This window comes from Epinephelus lanceolatus, chromosome 14, assembly GCF_041903045.1.
Source record: "Epinephelus lanceolatus isolate andai-2023 chromosome 14, ASM4190304v1, whole genome shotgun sequence".
Classification (NCBI taxonomy): domain Eukaryota; kingdom Metazoa; phylum Chordata; class Actinopteri; order Perciformes; family Serranidae; genus Epinephelus; species Epinephelus lanceolatus.
In genome coordinates, this window is record NC_135747.1 from 41,888,703 (window position 1) to 41,908,757 (window position 20,055).

At 42.2% G+C, this 20,055-nt stretch overlaps 1 protein-coding gene across 1 annotated transcript in view; it reads left to right on the forward strand.

Moving 5' to 3' along the window:
* kcnh3 (potassium voltage-gated channel, subfamily H (eag-related), member 3) overlaps positions 1–20,055 on the forward strand; it is a 234,635-nt gene that overhangs the window by 158,514 nt on the left and 56,066 nt on the right. Inside the window, exons 3-7 of the mRNA XM_033612613.2 lie at positions 2,326–2,460; positions 9,604–9,743; positions 13,471–13,729; positions 17,551–17,708; positions 18,262–18,463. Coding sequence (XP_033468504.1) covers positions 2,326–2,460; positions 9,604–9,743; positions 13,471–13,729; positions 17,551–17,708; positions 18,262–18,463 — 894 coding nt within the window. The remainder of the gene's footprint in view (positions 1–2,325; positions 2,461–9,603; positions 9,744–13,470; positions 13,730–17,550; positions 17,709–18,261; positions 18,464–20,055) is intronic.

Sequence of the window (20,055 nt, forward strand, 5' to 3'; positions counted from 1 at the left end):
CATCTCCTTCGAATGTTAAATTCTTTTTCTGTCAGTCCAGTGATTCTTTGTTGCTTTTATCAGTCCTTCATTGAAAGCCTTTTGACTTATTCTTTTATCTGTTGGTTCAAAACCTGTCACTCAGGGACAAGAATAGCCTGAACAGAGTTGTGAAAATTTGTTCCAAGATTATCGGACTTAAGCAGAGAGACCTAGGTTCACTATGGGAGCAACAGGTTCTGAGGAAGTCACACAACATTCTAAGTACTTCCGGGCATGTTTTAGCAAGTGAATTTTCACTATTGCCTTCAGGGCATCGTTACGCCCAACCTGCTTGTAAGGGTAATCGCTTTTCCAAGTCTTTCATCCCCTCTGCTGTCCGATTGTTAAACACATCCTTATGAACTGTATTGTGTGTATTGTGCATTAGGTACTGTGTACCTCTATGTATTTTTATCATCCAGTGCTGGTATTGATTATTTTTAATGAACGTATTTATTGATGTTTTCTTCACATTTTAATGTAATTCATCATGGCGACTAACAGAATTTGCACACAACTGTCAATTTTCTTTCTATGTTCTATGTGTTGTGTGTGTGTTGTTGTGCGAGCTGTCAAATGAAATTGTCCTTTAGGGGATTAATAAAGTTGTCTTGAATTTTGAATCTTGAATATTGCTGCAGGCGGCTAGTCCAACACATGCTCATGTGTATTCACCCGTTTTCTCTGATAATTTAATATCCAGACATTCACAAGGTTTTCACCAGAAGCTGAATTATCTACAGAGGTCTCTTCCTCTCCAAAACAAACAAACAAACCAGGTGATTTAAATTGCTACTTTCACAAATCAGTGTAACTCCAACACTGCTTATTGCAGCTGGGCTTCTTACTATGGTGGCTGACATGAAAATGGAGCTAGTGTTTGGTTCATCCATTTTGGGCTCCTGTAGAAACCTGGCCATAGAACATGGTGACCTCCATGGTGCACATGTGTGCACATGATCAGGATGGTACCACCGCTACCTCATCTTGAACCAGGAAAAACCCTGTTTCTTCTCTACATTTAGGAAAATATTGGACTTTTTACAGCACTACATCCTTTTAATAACATTAGTTACTATTTAGTTTGCAGATCCAGATTAATAATACAAAATATAATCAATTATGATGTAATACAGATTAAGATTAAACTTTTTTGAGCTCTTGGGGGAAATCCAAAATACACCCACCAGATAAAATCAGCCCTTTCAGCAGAGAATGTTGGCATCATATGTTTCTGCAAACTACGGATATGTTACATTTGCCTGTTTCATTTGTGTCATATCAGTGTTGCTGAAGTGATGTAGTATATGAGCTGACTTTGATCAGGAGGAGGACAAGATTGTGGATGGTGTATCACACAGGTGAGACGCCAGTCAAGCTGCAGACCACAGTCCGCTGTTTGAGACCAACAACAAGACTGGTTGTTTTATAGCCAGACATCACTGTGTCTTCCAGCAGCTTTTTAGCCACCAAATGTCTGTTTTTTAATACCTGTTGCTGTGTTTCCAGCTGGAATAGTACCACCAAAGCAGGTTTTTTTTTCGACATTTCCAACAATATTCTGAGCCAAAATGGGTCAATGAATTAGCCACATAATAACATACAAGTGTAACGCATCTGTGGTTTGCAGAAACAGACAAAGCTAACATTTATTTTGGCAACTGGGCTGGATCAATTACATAAAGTAGATAAAATTAGCCCCACATTTAACAGCTACAACATTATGAACATGTTAGAAGGTTCAGTGTGTAATATTTATGGGGACTGCAGATTGCATCCAGCTGAAGGCTCTGGCCAGAATTCCTTTTGTGTTCTTTGTTCAGGAGGTTTTTACCACGAGCCGAATTATCTGCAGAGGTCACTTCCTCTCCTAAACTGACCCGATGATTAAAACCAGTAAAAACACTGAATAAAACAGTTTCACATAAAACAAATCAGTGTTTCCTGATGAACTCATCATGAAGGGGCTGCTGAGTACTTCCTCCACCTCAGCTTACAATGATCTGATCTCTGTCACAGACACAGAAAATATGTAATGATATGTAATGATGACCTGTGTATTCCACTTGAAATGAATCATACCAATCGGTACAGTACAGTCGGTGACATTACAGACACAAACACACTTTGCCAGTGAGCCTGTTTACCTTCCTGACACTTTATTCACACGGTGCAATTGATGCACACGCCTGCAACGTGTTGACTGTGGGGAGTAATAGACCTGCCATGCCTTACTTTACCATGTAATAACAGTACATGCTGGATAAGATGCATTGACTGAGTGTATCTGTGTTGTCTCTCCAGGTACACAGTTCTGGTGTCTTCTGGACATTGTACCCATTAAGAATGAGAAGGGCGAGGTGGTTCTGTTCCTCGTGTCCCACAAAGACATCACGGACAAGAAGAAGGACCAGGATCCAGAGCAAGGACCCGACACAGGTGAGTTTATATGAGTTACACCTGCTTCCAGTTCTGCCCTGTTTATCTCCTGTAAAGCTGGTATTTATAACGTAATGTAATCTCATCATGCAGGATGGTTTTCTTTTCAGCTGTTAAGTGCCACTGCAATTACTGTACCTCCAAGCAAACAACAATTAAGCTCTGATTAGTAATTTTCATCCCTTCTTTTGTGCTGCGTCTTCTCCCCAGTGTAAATCCAACCCTGATTAAATAACTGTGTCTGTCAATTTGAATATTGTTGCATTAATATTAACGACTTTCTCTAATAAAATGAATGTGGTGAGCTATAAACATTCTGTCAGGGATGACACACAGCTTGTGATAATGCAGATACTTGGTTACAATTGAAATTAGCAGGTGGTATTTTGTGAGCTAATTAGAGGCAGTCAGGAATTAATTGCTGGCAGGAAATATGCAAACTGCACTGACGTCTTTTCTGTTTACAGTAACTGACATTAAGACTTGACGAATTAAAACTGCATCTGGTAAACTTTAATATTCTTATATTTGAGATTTGAACTATTCCTCAGTGTTAGTGACTCTGTCCTCCCAAAACAACATACGTTTACGTGACAAACACCTTTAGCAGTGACATTAAGTGACGTTATCATAGAGCAACAAAGTCCACATAAGAAGGATATCAGAGGGGAAGGGTCCAGCTGAGGACTCCACGCCTAGGGACTCCAGATAATGAGAAGACAGTAGGGTCTTGAGTCGGGGTCAAGCAGCAACCTCCAGGGCTGAAAAAGGAAGTGTTTGTAACTCACAAAAATTAAAATTAGCATTACCACAATTAGTTATTACTGTTACTGCATCGTGCTGACCAAGCTAGTGTTAAGGTTAGCTCGACCCTCTCGCCCAATGCTAAACCCAATGTGCCCAGGAAAGCCACTCAGACTTGCTTTCAAGTTTTTTCCTCGCCACCACTCGCATTGTTGCAGCGAAAAAAAATCCCCTGCGGCCCTGATCGCATTTTTCCCATAGACCACCATCATAAAAATAAGTGTAAAAAACACATACTGACTGTAAAACTGTTACAGGACACCCTGAACTGCAATCAAGGTCATTTCTGATTGATTCTTTTGATCCATGGAGGTTTTATTTCTGTAAAACTTTCTTCAAGCCGAGAAAATCAATTTAAAAGTTCTGTGACGTGATTAAAATTTAAAGTCCAGCCCAGTCGAGTAGGAACTTGAGGACGGAGGCAGCACTACTGCACACATTCAGTTGGCTGCATACCACAAAAGTAAACCTAGAGGCTGAAAAACTTTTTTTGGCTTGTGTGCTAAGTGAACAGTTCTCACTAGAGTGAATATTCCACAAACAGATGGGTGACGTCACCGTAGCCACGTTCATCTTTTATACAGGTCAAAACATTGGAGCTAATACAGGGGACAGCTGTTCTTTTCTTTTCCCAAGCAACAGTCATCACTCTTGTTGCGTGACCACTTTCTGTGTAATTGAAACCATGACGACAAAGATTCCCCGAACCTTGACAAAAAACTTGTTTTAAAGGAGTTGCGTGCAAAATTTAGAACGTATCCATAGGTGTGTTTCCATCCATCTCTTTGTATGTGCATTTTCAGTCAATGCATGAAAACCCCTGAGTGGAAACCCCAAGTTTAGGGGAGGTGGAAAGGTTAGGTAAATTAATTTGCACTTGTATAGCTCCTTTCTAGTGTCCGACCACTCAAAGTGCTTTTACACTACGTCACATTTACATGTTCACACACTGGTGGCCGAGGCTACCATACAGGGTGCCACCTGCTACTCAGTAACCATTCACACGCTCGTGCACACCAATGGAAGCACCATCGGGAGCAGTTTGGGAGTCAGTATCTTGCTAAAGGATGCTTTGACATGCAGATTGGAGGAGCCGGGGATTGGACCGCCAATCTTCCCATTAGTGGACAACCCACTCCCGGTGCACTGATAAAAAGTCAGTGTGACGTAGCGCAATGGAAACAGATGCGGTGAATAAATGACATATAGTCATGACACTGCAAGCTTTCTGTTGATGTACGCACACAGAGCTGTTACCAGAACTCCAAACTTTCTATGTGTGCTCTCTGTGTGTCTTTAGTTATGTCGTCTTGTTGCGCCCTCTTCTTCTGGAGAATTAGCGCCACCTGCTGCTTATTTCAATTAACCAACTCCCAATATTTGCAGAACCGTAGTGGATAGAAAAGCACATACATTCACATTTTCATTCTGCCGATTTTCTAGAAACTCAGTTAAAATTTCCTTCACATTCTGGATAGAAACCCAACTTATGATTGTGCGCATGGTTCTCAACATGAAGGTGGCTGAGTCGGAAGATGGGCGCTATGCTCCTGTGACCATGTCAGTCCCGCTATCAGCAGTAACATTGGCGATTAACTAGCCAGTGGGCCTAACACATCGGCACTCACATGTGCCAGTCCGTCTACCAAAGCATCAGATGTCATTACCCCACCATATCTTTACACAGCTGCCATATTAATACTCTGAATGTTGCATACAGAGCCTTTAAACCAAACCATGATTTTTCCCTAACCCTTACCAGGTTGTTGTTGCTGCAAAAACAAACAAGCAAACAAAAAAACATTGATTAACCAACATGTGTTGGAGGTACAGACAAATGATGTCCTGTCGATTGGGGCGTCACATCAGAAGTCTTTTTAGCAAGCAGGGTATTTTGTCTTCTAATTTGGAGGCCTTCTCATCTCAGTCTATTCATTTTTTTGTCTCACTTTGTTAAAATAAATTCTGTACGCCTTGAAAGCCAACCTTCAAGCTGCAGGGCAACAATGAAACCTATAGTTTGCCAGGATACTGCACGTTATGAAGTGAGCCCAGAGCCAGTTGATTCGCTTACTTTATGAGTTTTTTTTTTTTTTTTTTGGCCTGTGTGCTGAAACTCAGTTCCCCCACCTGCCCAATAAAAACATATATGATTGCTTGGTTGTATTTCTGTCAGAGCACACACTATCGATTGACCCTCCATCAGCCCAGAGTTCTTTGGGGGGGTTTCAAACTGTATTTGGTACTCCTGTGAAAACAGAGTGAGAAATCCCAGCATGCAAAGCTGTAAGAGCAGATTTCAGAGGTGTGTTATGAGTCTGAAGGGATGACACTGTGTTCAGAAACTCTGCATTCAATATTTTGCAATCCTGCAGACTTCATACGGCAAACACTGAATACACAGTTATTACAAACATTCAAATCTAACTTTTAAACCTCCAAATCCTGTTGCCTGCTGAGATCACTGCAGAGAATGTGAGAGTTGAATAGCAACCCTGTAGAGAGACGGCGAGAGAAGCGGAGTAATCAAGACTCTTAAGATGAAGTGGAGTGTTTAAAATTTTAGTTTTTTTAGATTAGCTTTCGGAGCTGCTGTCTGCGGTGCTTCCTGGTGGGGAAGAGCACCTGCTTGAAATCACTTAGCCAATTTTCCCCCACTTGCACAGGCCCTCTCGTTTGGCTGAATATCTCATCGCCTTACAGCCCAAATGATTGAAGCCTGCTTTCATATTCTCTGGCTGTGTTTCACGCAACATATGACTTATGACATGTCAGATTCAAGCTGCCAGATTTGGTGTGCGGTACACACCACAGGGGACAGAGGACAAACACCAAAGTAGAGGGAAAGGGAAGGTGAGCGAGAGACAAAAGAGACCTTAAATTGCTTCTATTTCTGATTCATGATCAGACAGGACTGTGACCGTTAACATAACATTCAACTCTCTGCTAAATTAGGAACCTCTGGATGTGAGAGCGAGATGAAAGAGAGGAAAAAGTAACAAGTGGAAAATGAAAGAAAGAAAAGACTTTGACATTTCTGATGTGATGAGTTGACACAAACAAGCGCGTTTACCTGCTTGTGCTCCTGCTCAGCGGGAGTCTGCTGACTGGATGAACAGCTCACTTTTGGCACTTAACGCAGCGTGATGTGGCTTTTCAAAATGCACAATCAGTTCGTGAGATAGAAGGGGACTGACAAGGACAGGAAAAGACATGGAACACATTTAGGATGGAAAAATATCAAAGAAAGAGAGACTTAAATGTGTCTCACAAAAAGTGCCATTAAAAACACACTGGTGTACGCTACAACGTACTCACACACACACTCACACACGTATATATATATATACACACTGTTAATTGACTGTATTTAGAATTTAAAATGTATAGCCAGCCCATTTTCCCCACCAGCACACACACGCTCCCCCACAGAACACACTGTAAATTCTGTAAAGCAGCCATATCAGTAATCACAGCATAGTAAGAAGAATCTGCCCTGAGGCCTGTAAATACCGTCTCCTTCTTTACATTCCTCACCTGCCAGCAGCAAATGCATGGAGAGCAGTTACAGGTAAAAACAGACCGCACCTGTCTCCATGTGTGTATGTGATTGAACACCTATAGTGCCGGGGGGGGGGGGGGGTGAGATGATAATCAATACCACTCTGTGTGCTGAATATGTAGCTGCAGCTAGTAGCCAGTTAGCATAGCTTAGCACAAAGACAAACAAACAGATTAAGTGATTTAAACTGGTAAAAACACTGAATAAAGCAGTGTCGTGGTAAAAATCAGTGTTTCTCCGATGCTGTTTGGCATGTCAGAGACGGGCAGCTTGTCCAACACATGCTAATGTACGCTCACCTTTTATTTAATCCAGACTTTCAGGAGGTTTTTACCGTGAACCAAATTATCCACAGAGGTCTCCTCCTCTCCAAAACAAACAGACCAAGTGATTTAAACTGGTAAAAATACTGAATAAAGCAGTGTCATGTTACAAATCAGTATTTTTTTCAAAGCTACTCTTTGGGTGAACGTGGAGATCTTTGTAAATGAGGTCCTGCTCCCTGTGTAGACATAAACGCCTCATTCCAAGGTATCGAAAACACAATGATTCTTATTTTCAGGTGATTATACACCAAAGAAAACATATTGTATTCTGTTTCTGCCAATATATTCCCCTAAATCCTAAACACTGCACCTTTAAGGTAACAAAATAAACCTATCAGAAGGTTAATTTTGTCAACATGTTAAAACTTGTTTGGTTAATCTGGTTCAAATCATGGTTGCCTCAAATTCTACCTGCTCTTAAACCAATTGATTGGTCAATGGGGGGAAAAATCTGCACGTTATCTCTGCATTATTTGAATCGGTCACTCTACCTGTACGACCTTGTAGCGCTGTGTGTTCACTGAACTGTTTCTGACTAAAGGTGCGTGTCCTTTTTAAATTATTGCATATTTACACTCTGCTACAGACGCCAGCAGTGTGATGAGGTGCTGAGCAGTTTGGTATTGTTTTTCTGTTCGCTGAGAGTTGCAAATCCATCCAATCACAGTGAAGGAAGAGCAGAACAAATACCAAGTACTGATCAACAACAATAACAGTGAAGAGGAAATCAATACTGTTAGACCAGTGGGTCCGTCTGCTCTCCCTACATGCTTCAGCCTTCCTTTCATTCAAAACAAGGACCAGAACGAGTACCTCACCTTGTGCTGACATTTTAACTTCTGTGGCTGTTCTGTATCGTCTTAGCTGGAATTAAAACACTTTGGTGGACACTCAGCCATATGAAAGTAACTCTAGTGACAGTTCAGCCAATGAGAAGTTGGTCAGACATGAGCATATCGACCAAACAACCAATAAACTGACCAGAGGGAATAAAGTAAAATGTGATGTTTTGCAGGGGATTATGGGCCAGACTATTTCTTGGATAGGACTAGTAGTTTCCTGGAGTCTGTAGAGTGGTGTCGACCTTTTCATCTAAGTCCCAGAACGAAAGCAAAGAAGCGTATTTTTCAAAATGTCTAAGTGTTCCTCTTAAGGTGTCGAAACCAGCTACGACCATGTCTAAAGACAAAAGTGTCTAGAGGTGTTCTGATGATGTTCACACTCTGTTGGGGTATAAAGCCGTTATAGAAAGGTTCAAGATGCAGTAATGCACACAGTGTCTGAAGATATTTGGAGAATATTGGCAGTTTAATTTGATAATACTGGCAAAAAGCTGGATTTCATCTTTTAAAGTAGCAGGAATCCCTTGCTTCAACGCAGTTCAGCAGACAAACTGTCATCTTCACCAGCACTATGTGTCTAGTTTATCCTGTTTAAAGCTTCCCAGAGGAACATTGTCTCTAACCCTACAGATTCACACTACAACACAACCACAATACCTCATTTGTACATCTGTCAAAACAGCTGTTGAAGATAGGAAAATGTCTGAGTCTAAGTCTCAACAGCACAGTACATTCAGGGAGAAAGAAAGAATCTCAGTATCTGTGTTTAGTTTCTCCACCATCTGAAATCCATCCTGGATACCATGAACAAATTAAATTTAGTGGCTGAATATGAAAATGATTTGGTTACAGGGGTTGTTAAGCATGGCATCATATTATGGACACAGAGGAGCAATCATAATCGGAAATGTAAAGTGGAAATGGAGACAACAAGAGGATTTTCCATTGCGACGATGGTTTAACAGAAAATAACTCCCTTAATCTACCTGCTGCATTTCTTCATCTTCTTTCCTTCTTTACTTTATCTGATCTTATCCTTATTTATTTAGTGAATGACTTAGACTTCTTTAATGTCCATCAAACTTTACATAAAATGGAAATTTGTCTTTGACAGTGGCATAAAAAAAACCCACAACACAGACGAATGACAAAAAACAGGTAAGAAAACAGATCTGGATGTCAGCCCAGAGCATCAAAGTCTACCTAAAGAACACTTGTTTAGTCGATAAAGAGCCACAGAGGCAGACAGAAGGTCAATATCACATCAAATATTTACGCAAACTCTCGAGCAGCATGTGTACATCTGAGTATAGGCCTGACACAGAGGAGTTATGAGCTCACATACTGGGAAATCCACCCTAAAACATGTTGACAAAGACAGTTGTGAGACTGTACGCTGCTTCACTGAGGCAGCATCGGCTGGTCTAATGAGGTGAGAAGGTTTAAGACGTGGTCCAGGTGATGTTTTCACTGCCTTTGACTAATAAAAGGTAGCTGATAAAGCACCATCTCTGTGCTGCGAGTGTTTCAGTCCACACAGCTTGGTTTAAACTCTCACCCTGTGGCGTGTATTGGATTGTGGCTCAGCATGTTTCCATCTCCTCCACAGATGAAGAGACGGGTCTGGAGGTGCATCAGGTAACTCGCCCTCCAGGCTTCAATGCCAACCGGCGCCGCAGCAGAGCTGTTCTCTATCACCTGTCGGGACACCTGCAGAAACAAGACAAGAGCAAGCTCAAGATCAACAATGTAAGTTTCTCTGCAGCTGTCTGCGCTGCTTCATCTGTAAAAAAGGGTTTAATCTACTTCCCCCAAAGACTGGACGAACTTTGTGCCAACACAGGTTCATATTTTTGGAGTAATAACATGTTTGGTTGCCAGAAGATGTATTGCATGCCAGACCAGCACCGCACAGCCTCACTTGTAATCATTATTTTTACTTTTGAGACTTTTGCAGTGATGAAGTCACGGAGGTATGGCTAAATATAGAACTAGCCAAGCTTTAAAAACCCCTACAGGTTGTTCAACAACAAACAATCTGTTCTGAAGACATTTCCAGATTCTTCAAAGACTCTTTTATCCTGATGGAATAAAAGTTAGTTGCTGCTTTGTAATGAAAGAAGTTGGTTTTAATTATTTCCCAAGTTGTTTCTTTAACCAAAAAAGGAGGCCCAGCGTTGTGGTGCAGACCTGCTGCAGCAGCTACAGTGGGCAGCACACACACACACACACACACACACACACACACACACACACACACACACACACACACACATACCCTGACAGATGGTGTGGAGGTCATCTGAAGTCTGCTCACTAATGTTTGACTTTGAGGTAAAGAGTTCTGCATTTCGCTGAAGTCAGTGGTAAAACAAACATGCAGATCTGTGCAGTTTGCATCCTGAATGTGTGACGCCTGCTTAGGGGGCATTACTTGTTCTCAGTCAGGATAGAAATTTTTATTTTTATTATTACCAATGACAGTCTGGATTCTTCTCATCAATCAGATTCTTTATTGATTCCCTTCGTGATTCCTGATCTATTTTCTGCTTGGAATAAAAGTAGACCTTCTCAGGTTTTCAGTGTCGACGCAGTTTTATCATCTCTGAACACAGTGCACAAGCAGAGTAGAAAAAGGCATGCATCTATCTCTCATCTCTGCATATATCTCTTATCTCTGTAACAGACACGCTGCTCGGTTTAGAAGCAGGGGCACTCGTGTAGAGTTTCAAATACATGGCATTCCTGAAACTGAAGCCAGTGTTGCGTAGAGAGATGTTTCAGTATACTGCTGCTGTTTTCACCTTCACCTTAAATGATCATTTTACAGACAGCAGCACCGCAGTCATCTTTATTTGTGAGATGGAGCTTCGTTCTTCCTCATGATTCCTTCTTGTTGTGAGCTTCCAGCAGTGTAGACGCATGTATTCGAGGTCATCGTTTTGCCACATACAACCGTCAGAAAAACATGTTTGCATGCATTTATGAAAGGAAGTAATAAGGTTGGAGGTTTACAGTTCCGATGGATCGGATGATTCGAAAGCTGTTCTCAACTGGAAGCAATTCTCAATCCCATCCCTAGTTTTTAGAGATCATCATTTTAGGTTTTTGTTTGGCTGTCTCTATTATGCCTCCACGCCATCGGTAGCAGTGGCCAGAGGCATTAGCCCTTTTTATACTGCCTGTTCAAAGCCGGAATATTGCGCCATTATGCCACCTCACCATTCTGTATATAAGGTACAATCATGGAATGGGGGGACGGAATTGTCTCACCTGTGAGCCGGGAATGGAGGTAGTAAAAGCGCTGAAACGGTGTCTTTATAAATCGGACAGCCAGCAGGAAGGGTTAATGGGTAGCATGAGTGTGATGTTTTGAAACCGTGTTATGTGTGCCACCTACTATGGGAGAGTTGAGCAGTTAGCAGCTAACTCAAAGAAGAAGAACAGCAGCCAAAATGTCTGCCAATTGGGAAACCAATGGGGTCCAGGAGCTCCTTACCCTCTGAGCAGAGGACGAGGTCAGGCACCATAGAATAGAGATGGTTGATAATTGTTATTGCCTGTTATGCCATTATTATTGTTTTATGAAGCGCTGCTGACACATATGTTTTAGCATCTCGACACCTTGAGGGAAATCCTTCAAATTTGGCGTCCCCTTCAACTCAGCAATAAACCAATTAGATTTTGGTTGTCTAACGTCAAGGTCACTGTGACCTTGCACCTGTGTCATTCTCGTGAATGCAATATCTCAAGAAGGCCTTGAGGGAGTTTCACCAAATTTGGCACAAACATCCACTTGGAGTCAGCATTGAACTGATTAGAATTTGGAGGTCAGTGGTCAAAGGTCAAGGTCACTGTGACCACGCAAAACATGTTTTGTGAGGTCCTAGTCTCACTCACCAGACCTTGCTCAAGAAAAGAGAGGTCTGGCTGGGCCGACTCTCACTTTAAGATTGGAGAAAAAAACGCCCCGGCTGCTTGTATTTCTTTCAACCAATCACAATCGTTCTGGGCGGTGCCACAGCAACGGTGCGCTTGCAAAAATATTGCCGAGGGGAAACAGGTTTTGGTGTAACACGCCCACAAAAATATTGCCTACAGGATGCGAACCATGGCAGAAAAATGGCTACATCCCTGCAAGATCAAACACTGCAAAAGTTAGTAAAGGACGTGTTGAAAACTGCAACACGACGGAGGTGGTAGGGCGGGACTTGTTCCGGCCTATGAGAGGCTGATCTATGCAGTGAACTTCTGCCCACTCAGACTAGTGAGGTCCCAACTCAAGAATTCATATTCTAAATATGACAAAATTGCATACAAATGTCTAGTAGGAAAGATTATGAAGTGATGACATATATCCAAAAGGTCAAAGGTCAACGTCGCTGTGATATCATAATGTTCCGCAAAAACACTTTTTTTTATTCAGCGTCATGTCTCAGGAACAGAAGGGGAGACATTTGGTCAGATACTGAATCTGTGACGCTAATTTTGGGTGTCCACCTTAAAACTGTGCTGCTGCAAATCTTCTGGGCCGTCAGGTTGAAGATGTGTATGAAGCATCCATGTTTTCACAGACATAGATGTAAACTGTAAGTGCAACTTGACTGATTGACGAACCACGAAGAGGTAGTTCCAGTTTTGTATATTAAAATGGGTGAAGATGTGTGTGAATAGATCAGTGATACTAACATCCAGGTGGAAATCACATTATATAGTTACAATATGTTGCACAAACATTTTGTAGTTTAAGTTGTTTTAGACCTTTTTTAAATTAGCAGCTCATTTGTTTTTCCCTTTGTCTTCACTTTCTCTCAACAGAAGCTTTTCTTTGAGGTGATCGTTGCAGTATTACCCTGTTTACAGTAAGCATTGTCTTCAAGCTGGAAACACAGAAACTTTATGATTAATGAGAACATAAAAGCAGAGTAAAAATAAGATTAAACCTCTCCGCACCTCTCAGTGACAATACTGTATATGTGCAGGCTAATTGTCCATTTATTTGAAACTAATGTTCCCAATTTTCTCCTTCATTGTTTCCTTAAGTAATGAAAAACATTTCCCACAGTATAACACATGATTTTTCTGTCTGTGTTTTTTTTTTTTCCCAATGCTGAATCAAAACTCTGCAGTTTAACACAGTTAAAGTGAGTGAGGTGCTGTTTCTATGGCTGCGCTGTGAGATCAAGTGGAAAACTCAAAGTGTCCTGTGAATCATTTTATATGGTATTTATACACACTGTAATTCTCTGTGACATACAGTTCAGTACTTGTACTTGGCATTGTTGGAGACCTTGACTGGAGTTTCTGTTACACTTGTGTGGGTCTTAATGCCTCTCTGCACAATATAAGCTTGAAGAGGTTTACTGAGAGTGTGTATAAGGACATGATTTCATGTGCAGGAGTAAAAAAAAGGTGAAAAGTAATAGAGGAAGGGAAAATGACGTTAACCTCTGTCACCCCCTGTCGTCCAATCCAGAACATGTTCGGGGAGAAGCCTCCGATCCCGGAGTACAAGGTAGCAGCCATCCAGAAGTCTCGCTTCATCCTGCTTCACTATGGAACCTTCAAGGCCGGCTGGGATTGGTTGATCCTGCTGGCGACCTTCTATGTGGCCGTCACTGTTCCCTATAACGTGTGTTTCACAGTGGTGGGAGGGCGGGATGAAGGGAGCAGCACAGCCCCACGGAGCCCGCCCAGCGTCAGTGACATCCTCGTAGAGATTCTGTTTATTTTAGGTGAGAGAACGTGCTGCATTTGTTAAAAGAGTCTGTCACCCACAAAATAATCATTTGTTTATTAGTCAGTCACACTGTGTTACATTGAAATCATGGAGAAAACTTTGTTTTTCTCACCTGCCTCCACGGTGAACGAAAAATCCAAAAGTAGAGAAAATTCTTGATGAACTGGAGAAAGTTGGGGCTCGATTAACAACAGCAAAACAATATAATAACATCAGTTTCCAAACTCTCGCACAACTCCAGCAGTGTAGAGAATCACAGAGCATCTGGCATCATCAGGCAGTCGTTCATCAAAAACATATAAGTACACCCAAAAGACAAACGGCCATATAAAGAAAAGCTCTCGACAGAGGCAAAGGAGCGAAATATTACAAAACTGAAGGTAGTTAATAATATCAATCCTTACAGACCGTGGCAGCTTATTACCTATTAATGTTACAGTCCCTGATGTCTGGATGATTTGGTGTTTGACCTTAGTGCCTGCACCTGTCAGCAGTTCAGAAACTTTAAATCTATGGATTTTATATCTGTGGCTCATGTCCAATTTACAAACAGGTGGGTAAAGTTACAGGACCTCCAGATCTACAAGCCAAATACACAACTACACAGTTATTCAGACAAAGATAAGCTAGCTAGCTACAACGTTAGCCTACCTTTGTGTCTGACTGTATACTATATGGCCTCCAGTTTTGTAGACCGGGCGAGGCAGAGGCGCAGCACACCTGCGCTTCTGCGCACCTGCGCTTCGCCAACTGGGTGTGGCCAGGCAGATTTTGCAAGTTTGGCACACCGTGCGCGCTGGCGCAGCTACTCCTCTTTCCCACCTCCATCCCTTCTACCTGCGCAAGTTGGAAAGAGGGAGGAGAGAAGGCATGGAGCGAGTTTTACACAGCCGATTCACATCACACCAATCAAATGAGCCCCTCTCCTCGCCCTTAAATGCACCGCGCGAAGGCGTAATGAGAGTTTACTCAATTCGTCATGGCAGAAGAGAGCAGCAGCGTCAGACGGCCAAACTTCTCCCAGGAGGAAACTGATGTTTTGGGCCGGGAGTCCAAGCTCGCAGTTCCGTATATTCGAACATTGCGAGCTTGGACCTCCCGGCCCAAAACATCAGTTTCCTCCTGAGAGAAGTTTGGCCTCCACGGGCTGATGATGCAAAGGTAGCCTGGGAGGAGGTCACCACAATTGTAAATCAATGCTGCGTTTCTCTCGTGTGTGCGCTCTCTCTTTCTGTCTCGCAGTCTCACTCTGTTTCTTTTCTTTTGACTTTTCTAAGATGACAGATGCTGAATATATACTCCCTATCTGATGCTGTGGCTGTTTGTGGTTGGCTGAGAGGGATGTGAACTCATTAGTTTGCAGCTGTGTTATTCAAATCAGGTCGGGTTTCCATTACGTGTGCCAAACGTACCAAACGGTGCCAATCCCCTTTGATCTGACATCAGATGTGACGGGACAGTCGATATAGAGATACATTTATGTGCTGATTGCAGATAGTTGCATTGAATAGTGGTTTGTGGGTATTTATTGTATTGTTAATGTGCCTGACATTCTGGAAACCTGACTGGTGAGCTTTTAGCGCACCTTCGGCGAAGCCTTTTGGCATGAAACTGTCACTGCACCAAGCTGGATCTGTCGATACCTCCCCCTGCTGCACCGCCACACCCATCTCAGCGCACCTCGGTCTGCCAAACTACCAAACTGAGCGCGCCTCAGGTTGCGCTGCTCGAAACTAGCTCTGCGCGGGGTTCGCCACCCTGCGCTGCGTCGGGAAACTAGAGGCCTTTATCATAAAACTTCAATTAATAGCCCAGGCTGTTATTTGCCTAAATTACCAAACTCAACAGGCTTATATACGGGACAGGCCTTTAATTCCTTTAAATCCTTCCAAAATGGCTGACTCGCTGTGAATGATGACATCATCCCGCTCCCTATAATCCAAGTCTCATTCATCCAGTCATGATCATTACCTCCCCAACTCATAACTCATTTTCACACAAACATGACTATCATGAAAACATCCCTGCATTTAAACTTTGCTCACATATTCAGTTGAGTAGAGTTCAAACGCACGCGCTTGCCTGGTCGCACTACTTGTCTGTGCATACAACTGTTTGTGTGGAAGGGTTTTAAACAGTAAGCTGTTTGCGAAAATGTATGTGTTCAGGAAGGACTGAGCACACAAGTTGAGAAGTGAGACTTGGATTATACTGCACAAGTTGTGCATGGAGGTTTTGTTATCTCAAGGCAATTGAATCGAACGCAACTGGACTTGGTTTTGTCTTAGAAAGGTAGAGAGGTTAGAAAGGTAGAGAGGTTAGAAAGGTAGAGAGGTTTTGTTGTTAACGCAGACCCCTTTCCTTCAGCTCATCAAGAATGTTTGCTGTTTTTGGATTCTTCGTTCACCACAGAGGCATGTGGAAAAAACAAACTTTTCTTAATAAATTCAACCTAACACAGGGTGAGTTATAGATATACAAATAGTCATGTTTTTGTGTAAGGTATTCCTTTAACAAGGTTCACTCTGCAAGGTACTCGTTCCACCAACATGTGTGCCACGACATGTTTTAAGTGCAGAGTCAAATTAGAAAATCATGACAAATCTTCTCACAGAGGACACACTGTCTTTTATCAAACATCAGCGCTCTCTTCAGTATTTAACAAGACTCAGTGATTGTTCATCGATGTATTAACCGCCTCTGATGGGAAGTCAATAAAACAGCCTGTCTCTGAGAGGCTCATCAGTCACAATGAAAGTTTAGTTGAAGTTTTTAATGATGCACACGCAGCAGTGAAAGGATATGAGCCATTCGCCAAAGACCATTACGTCTCATTGCTAACTCATTTCCTAGAAAACAACGGGCCTGTCTGTCCCCACTGTTGTCCATCTAACTGTAGGAGCGTTATAGGAGCACTCTTCAATGGACAATTTGCCTTAATGGAAAAGAGTGAACACGAGGCCTCCATCAGCAAACTTCTGCAATGAAATTATACGAGCCACCCGCAGTTAAAGGATATCCTGTTTGTTAGGACTAATAGGGCAGCGTGTTTGTCAATACGTTCACTCAGAGAGCTACAGTGGAAGAGTCTTAATGTGACACCAGCCCTCAGATGTGTTCATTTCTGTTCCTAAGCTGCTTTGCATCAATTATCTACACCCCAGAGATCCTTACTAACACCTGAGACATGGAATAGCAGGTTGTCTTAAGAGGTATGCATGTGGTTTCGTCATGTTGAAGCCAAATTGCATGTAATATACCTTACCTTCTTGTCTTCCAGACATCTTGAAAACAACCAGTGATTAAACATAGAGGTCAAAGAAAAGGTCATCTTCAAAATTTAGCTGTTTCTTAAATTAGAAAGATTTCAGTAGGTCTCTGAGGTTTCAGATGTCAACATCTTTGAATACAACAACTGGAAGAGTTTAAAAAACTGTCCTGCCTTACAACTTTGAAACCTTAAACATTCAAAAGTAAAAAAAATGTAACTGTAATAGATCACAGGATGTCTCGAGCAAGTTCAGAAGTTTCAACTTGAAGTTTCAACTTGAAGTTGAAGAATTGAAGTTTTCTGTTGAAATGTATACACAAATGCTCATTTTGTGAGTCAAGTATTTCTTTTATGTATATTAGTAAATGTTAGTACTAACACATTCGATCAGTTCGAAGCTGTTTAATGAACTTCTGACTTTCTTTCTGTTGTTTTCAAACTTAATTTGATTCACTGAACAACCATCGCTCTGTAATTTATTCATTATCCTGTAACACTCATTTGTCACTGACACCTGCGTCTCCTGTTGCCGTCGACCTCTGCAGACATACTGCTGAACTTTCGAACCACTTTTGTGAGCACGTCGGGTCAGGTCGTGTACGACGCCCGCTCCATCTGCGTCCACTACGTCACCACATGGCTCTTTGTCGACCTCATTGCTGCCCTGCCCTTCGACCTGCTGTACGCTTTCAACGTCAGCGTGGTGAGTGTCCTCTGTGTGTGTTTGCATCAACAAAGTGTGTGACTAATCAACTTTTTTGGAAAAAAAAGCACTCGTGGACAAACACTCTGTCTCCTGCATTCATTATCCACACCAACACACCCATGGCAATAAGCCAAATTAGGAGAAAGAGAGAATGAATGCATAATGTTGTCCGCTCCCTCATGAGTTTTTTAGATGAACAGTTCATCCAAACTGATGCTCATTAGACAAACAAATGGCACCGAGCCAATCTGGTGTTGGTGCTCACGCGCTGCAGGTCTCATTAATTTGTGTTTCCATGCTCAGAATCCTGAAACATGACTCAAAGTGCAGCTAAATTACTACACATGTATGCAAAATGAGTTTTTAAATTTTAATTTAGAGTTGAAAAATGTTCGATTTCATTTGAAGAATATTTTAAAGATCCGTCTTTTGGATTAACTGTCAACTACACTAACAAATTATTAACAGCACATGATGAAGGGATAAAAATGTATTCAGTAATTTAGTTCCTTATGTATTATAATGACGTGGTGTGTATGTATCTGTGCAGTACTTTGGGGTCCACCTGTTGAAGACGGTCCGGCTGCTGCGGTTGCTGCGGCTGCTGCAGAAGCTGGAGCGATACTCCCAGTACAGCGCTGTGGTTCTCACTCTGCTGATGTCTATGTTCGCCCTGCTGGCCCACTGGATGGCGTGCGTCTGGTACTTCATAGGCCGCAAAGAGATCGAAAGTCCTGGCTCCTGGGACATTGGTGAGTACACACCCACACACACAGTGAAGTACATTTACTCAGGAGCTTTACTTAAAGGTGGAATCAGCAAAAAAAAAGATTGTTGATATTTGCACCCAACAAATCCAACCCTCTCGCAGTGATGCTTCAGAAGCGCCATTTCACCGCACCGTCCCTCTCGTTCCCTCTGCCTCTGTCTTTATACATCTGTCATCTTTCATCTGTCCTGTGCTCGAGCAAAACACGATGGTGCTGTGTTGCTTCGTCCAAGCCACTTTGTTTGTGTCCCATTTACAAATCCAGGGTTGTGTATGAGCACTGGATGTTTTTAGCACACACAGAACAATAGTAACCTGATTGCGAGGATACATTCACTGACTGTGTCAAAAAGAGTATTGGATCAGAATTTAGAAATTAGAGGTTTTCAGGTACATTTACTCAAAGGGATGGTTCAGGTTTTTTGAGGGGGTTTGTATGTATATATGTATGTATGTATCTATAGATGGTATGTTACATACAGTAGATGTAAGTTGGCACGTTGCCAGTTTGGAGAAGCAGACTGGAGTTCACTGACGGGCTCCGCTGTCTGTGGCGTCGATTCAGTATGTTGGACGGGCTAAAAGAAAGCTGACAAGGGCCAGTGGTGTGGGACACATCACAAAGACTAGGGCAACAGACACTTAACAACGGTCCAACATTGACCAACAGCTGATCGTCGGCTTGGTGTGTCAGGGCCTCAAGCCGTCCTCCCAGAAACACCCAGTCTGCTCTGATTGGTCAGCATTTCCAGATCTTCCACATCTCAGTGTTTCTGCACCATCATTACAGCCAGGTAATGACTTTAACAGAGAATAGCTGCACTTTTCTACCAGGAAACATCACAAATAAAAGCTTCTAAACACCACTGGACTTGCTCCCTTTAACACTGCCAGATTTTCGGCGAATGTCGGGCCGTTTTGTCGGCAAGCTGCGAGCGTTTAGATACATAGAGCCGGATTGGCAAGTTGATCCGATTTTCCGCCTCGTAGGGTAGACATATTGGCGGAACCCTTTTAGTTTTAACAGACCGAGGCGGCCTTTTGCTGCACTCCCCAATTTTGTTTTTATACTGCCAATGCTGAAAAAAGACTGATTGGGCTTTCCTGCAAATTTGCACAATTCCTATCTAAAAAGGGCTCATGTTTCCCTGATGTTAGCACGTAGCTACATGCAGCATAGTATGTACTGTGGACTTGCAGTCATGTGCCTTGTGCAGATGACCATATGAAGAAATCTGTCACGATTTGACATGAGCATGTTAAAGTCTGAAAACTGTGAAACAGAGTGTTCACAATGGTCTGCAGCCTGAGGTCTCTGCACACGGAATATGTTTCATAAGTTTACCTCATTATTTGAAACTTAAGCCACATTTAACATGAACATCCGTCATTGTAGCATTTTATATGTGGCAGAAAACAAGGGAAAGCATCGCAGTACATTTTGTTGCTAAAACCTCTGTTCTTTTATTCAGGTAAAATGTTGACTTTTTTTATTCACAGTATCTTTAATGCCACTTTGCCACACGTTGTGTTTAACATCGTCACCTCACTGTGAGAAGGTTGTGGGTTTGAACC